The sequence below is a fragment of the Engraulis encrasicolus genome, chromosome 21 (genome assembly GCF_034702125.1).
Source record: "Engraulis encrasicolus isolate BLACKSEA-1 chromosome 21, IST_EnEncr_1.0, whole genome shotgun sequence".
Taxonomy (NCBI): domain Eukaryota; kingdom Metazoa; phylum Chordata; class Actinopteri; order Clupeiformes; family Engraulidae; genus Engraulis; species Engraulis encrasicolus.
Window position 1 is genome coordinate 6250209 of NC_085877.1, and position 2500 is coordinate 6252708.

General features: G+C 54.4%; 1 protein-coding gene across 1 annotated transcript in view; it reads left to right on the forward strand.

Annotated features, from left to right (window-relative positions):
* LOC134437811 (cytochrome P450 26B1) overlaps window positions 1-2500 on the forward strand; it is a 30247-nt gene that overhangs the window by 15502 nt on the left and 12245 nt on the right. Inside the window, exon 2 of the mRNA XM_063187354.1 lies at window positions 60-284. Coding sequence (XP_063043424.1) covers window positions 60-284 — 225 coding nt within the window. The remainder of the gene's footprint in view (window positions 1-59; window positions 285-2500) is intronic.

Consider the following 2500-nt stretch of genomic DNA (forward strand, 5'->3'; position numbering starts at 1 on the left):
TTCCTCTCTCTCCCTCCACCCCTCCACCCTCCCCACCTCGTGTCCCTCTATCACCTCAGGGTGCGGGCTTCCACGCCTCAAGGCGGCAGAAGTACGGCAACGTCTTCAAGACCCACCTGCTGGGCCGGCCCCTGATCCGGGTGACGGGGGCGGACAACGTGCGCAAGGTGCTGATGGGGGAGCACAGCCTGGTGAGCGTGGACTGGCCCCAGAGCACCAGCGCCCTGCTGGGCCCCAACAGCCTGGCCAACTCCATCGGGGACATCCACCGCAAGAGGAGGAAGGTAAAGAGACCAGGGGAACACACACACACACACACACACACACACACACACACACACACACACACACACACACACACACACACACACACACACACACACACACACACACACACACACACACACACACACACACAATAAAAAGGGTTTTATATACATTTTATCTACAGTACATAAATGATATACATTATATATACTTATAATAGATGGGTGACTCGAAGATCGGGTGACTCCAAAACTGCAGTTCAAATCGCCTTTCCCTTTCCCGTCTGAGCACATGGAGTGAATAATGTGTCACATTCACCTCCTCTGAGATATCGAGTTGTTCCCTATAGTTGGGCGCTACTCTGCTGTCACCAAACCAGTCTCACACGTTCCTCTATTTTTTTCCGCGATGACTACGGAGCGGAGCGTTACTGTAAAACTTGCCGTCTAACAGTGAAAAAGGGCTTTTCGATGCCAGATGACATAAGCCTCTTAGGGAGCCATGCGTTTGGTTGTGAAAGGATTTGTCACTGCGGGTTTGTTCATGCCTGGCCAGTTTGACTCGGTGGTGGGATGCGGCGGCGGGCTGCGGCCGACCGTCCACTTGACTAAGACCGCCTTCTCGCACATCACGACCTGTCCTGTCGGCCTATCTCATCTGAGCCAATACACGTCATATATACCAGCCGCCAGCCAGCCGGCATTCAGATTCATATCAAATTCAAGTATGCACGTCTGTCTCACCACTCCATCCGATGTCAATACACATCATGGATACAGCCGCCATCCAGATTTAGATCAATTACAAGTAGGCACAGAGACAGAGAGGCCTTAGGGATATCAGACCAGACTACTGTCCCCCAAGCGTGATTGGTCCAGCCCCCATTACGAGGGGCTTATAGACTGCTGCTGCATCTGATCATGATCAGGTGTGTCAGGTTAGGGAGGGGAGGTGGGGGGTGTGGGGGGCTTTATTCTTAAAGTTCTCCCTCCTCTGATTACCCCTCAGCCTCCATGGCCTGCAGCCTCCCCCCGCCCCTCCCACCCCATAGCCATTGTCATGAGTGCAATATAAACGGCGTCTATGTCTGCTGTAGCCCCTTTACCACTCACCCACCCTATAAGACTATAAGATCTCTCCCCTCCGCCCTCTGTCTCTGTCTCTCTCTCCCTCTCTCTCTCTCTCTCTCTTTCTCTCTCCCTCTGTCTCTCTCTGAGGCCCCGGGGGCTTCAGTTTCGCCTTCAACACACCTGTCCCATTGAGGGGGTCAATGGGTCTTAATGAGAGTGGCTAATCCCCCCGGTCTGGAAGCCCTCACACAAGCCCCCTAATGACCGGTAATTAGTTACCCTGCACTGGGGCCTCACAATGACGGCTTGTCTCGGGCCCCCTGCCTGCATGGCCCTGCCCGCCTTCACAGTCATTCCATTCCTTTACCCCATGCCTGCCTGCCTGCCTGCCTGCCTGCCTGCCTGCCTGCCTGCCTGCCTGCCTGCCTGCCTGCCTGCCTGCCTGCCTGCCTGCCTGCCTGCCTGCCTGCCTGCCTGCCTGCCTGCCTGCCTGCCTGCCTGCCTGCCTGCCTGCCTGCCTGCCTGCCTGCCTGCCTGCCTACTCCTCGGCCCTCTGTTTCAGGGGGAGTGGTGTCCATGCACCCCCCCCCCCTGGCTGCCATCGGGCGAGGTAACCATTACAGCCTATATTCCATACACAGGTGGGAGGAAAAACAATGGCTCGAACTGTTTTTGGGACGGGACCGGGGGGCTTAGGCTAACCCCCTCGCTACCTTATCTCCCCTGTATCTATATGATGCTGGAGTGTAGTTTTACGGGTGCCGGCTTAGCGATTTGGGGCACATTATAGTGTGTAAGTGAGTCGGATGGGGAGATGCGAGACATGGATGTTGGGTTTAGCTAATCCTGCATTCCTGGGCTGGATAAAGCCCCCACAAGGGGCCGGCGTGTGCCAGGGCCCTATACTGACCCCGGCGCTAAGACTAAAACAACAGGCAGGAATAATATAAGCACAAGACAGGACCTCCCTTGTCTCCCTCCCTAACTTCCCCACACGTCCCTATTGCTCTTGCATACGAGCCTATAGGTCGGAAGAGCCTTGCGAGTCGATCATAGATCAGTCATGTTTGATTTACTTATTGCATGAAGGATGATTGAGGATGATTTCAGATATTTCATTATCATGTCATCAGTATGCACAAGACATTCTGTAAAATATATAA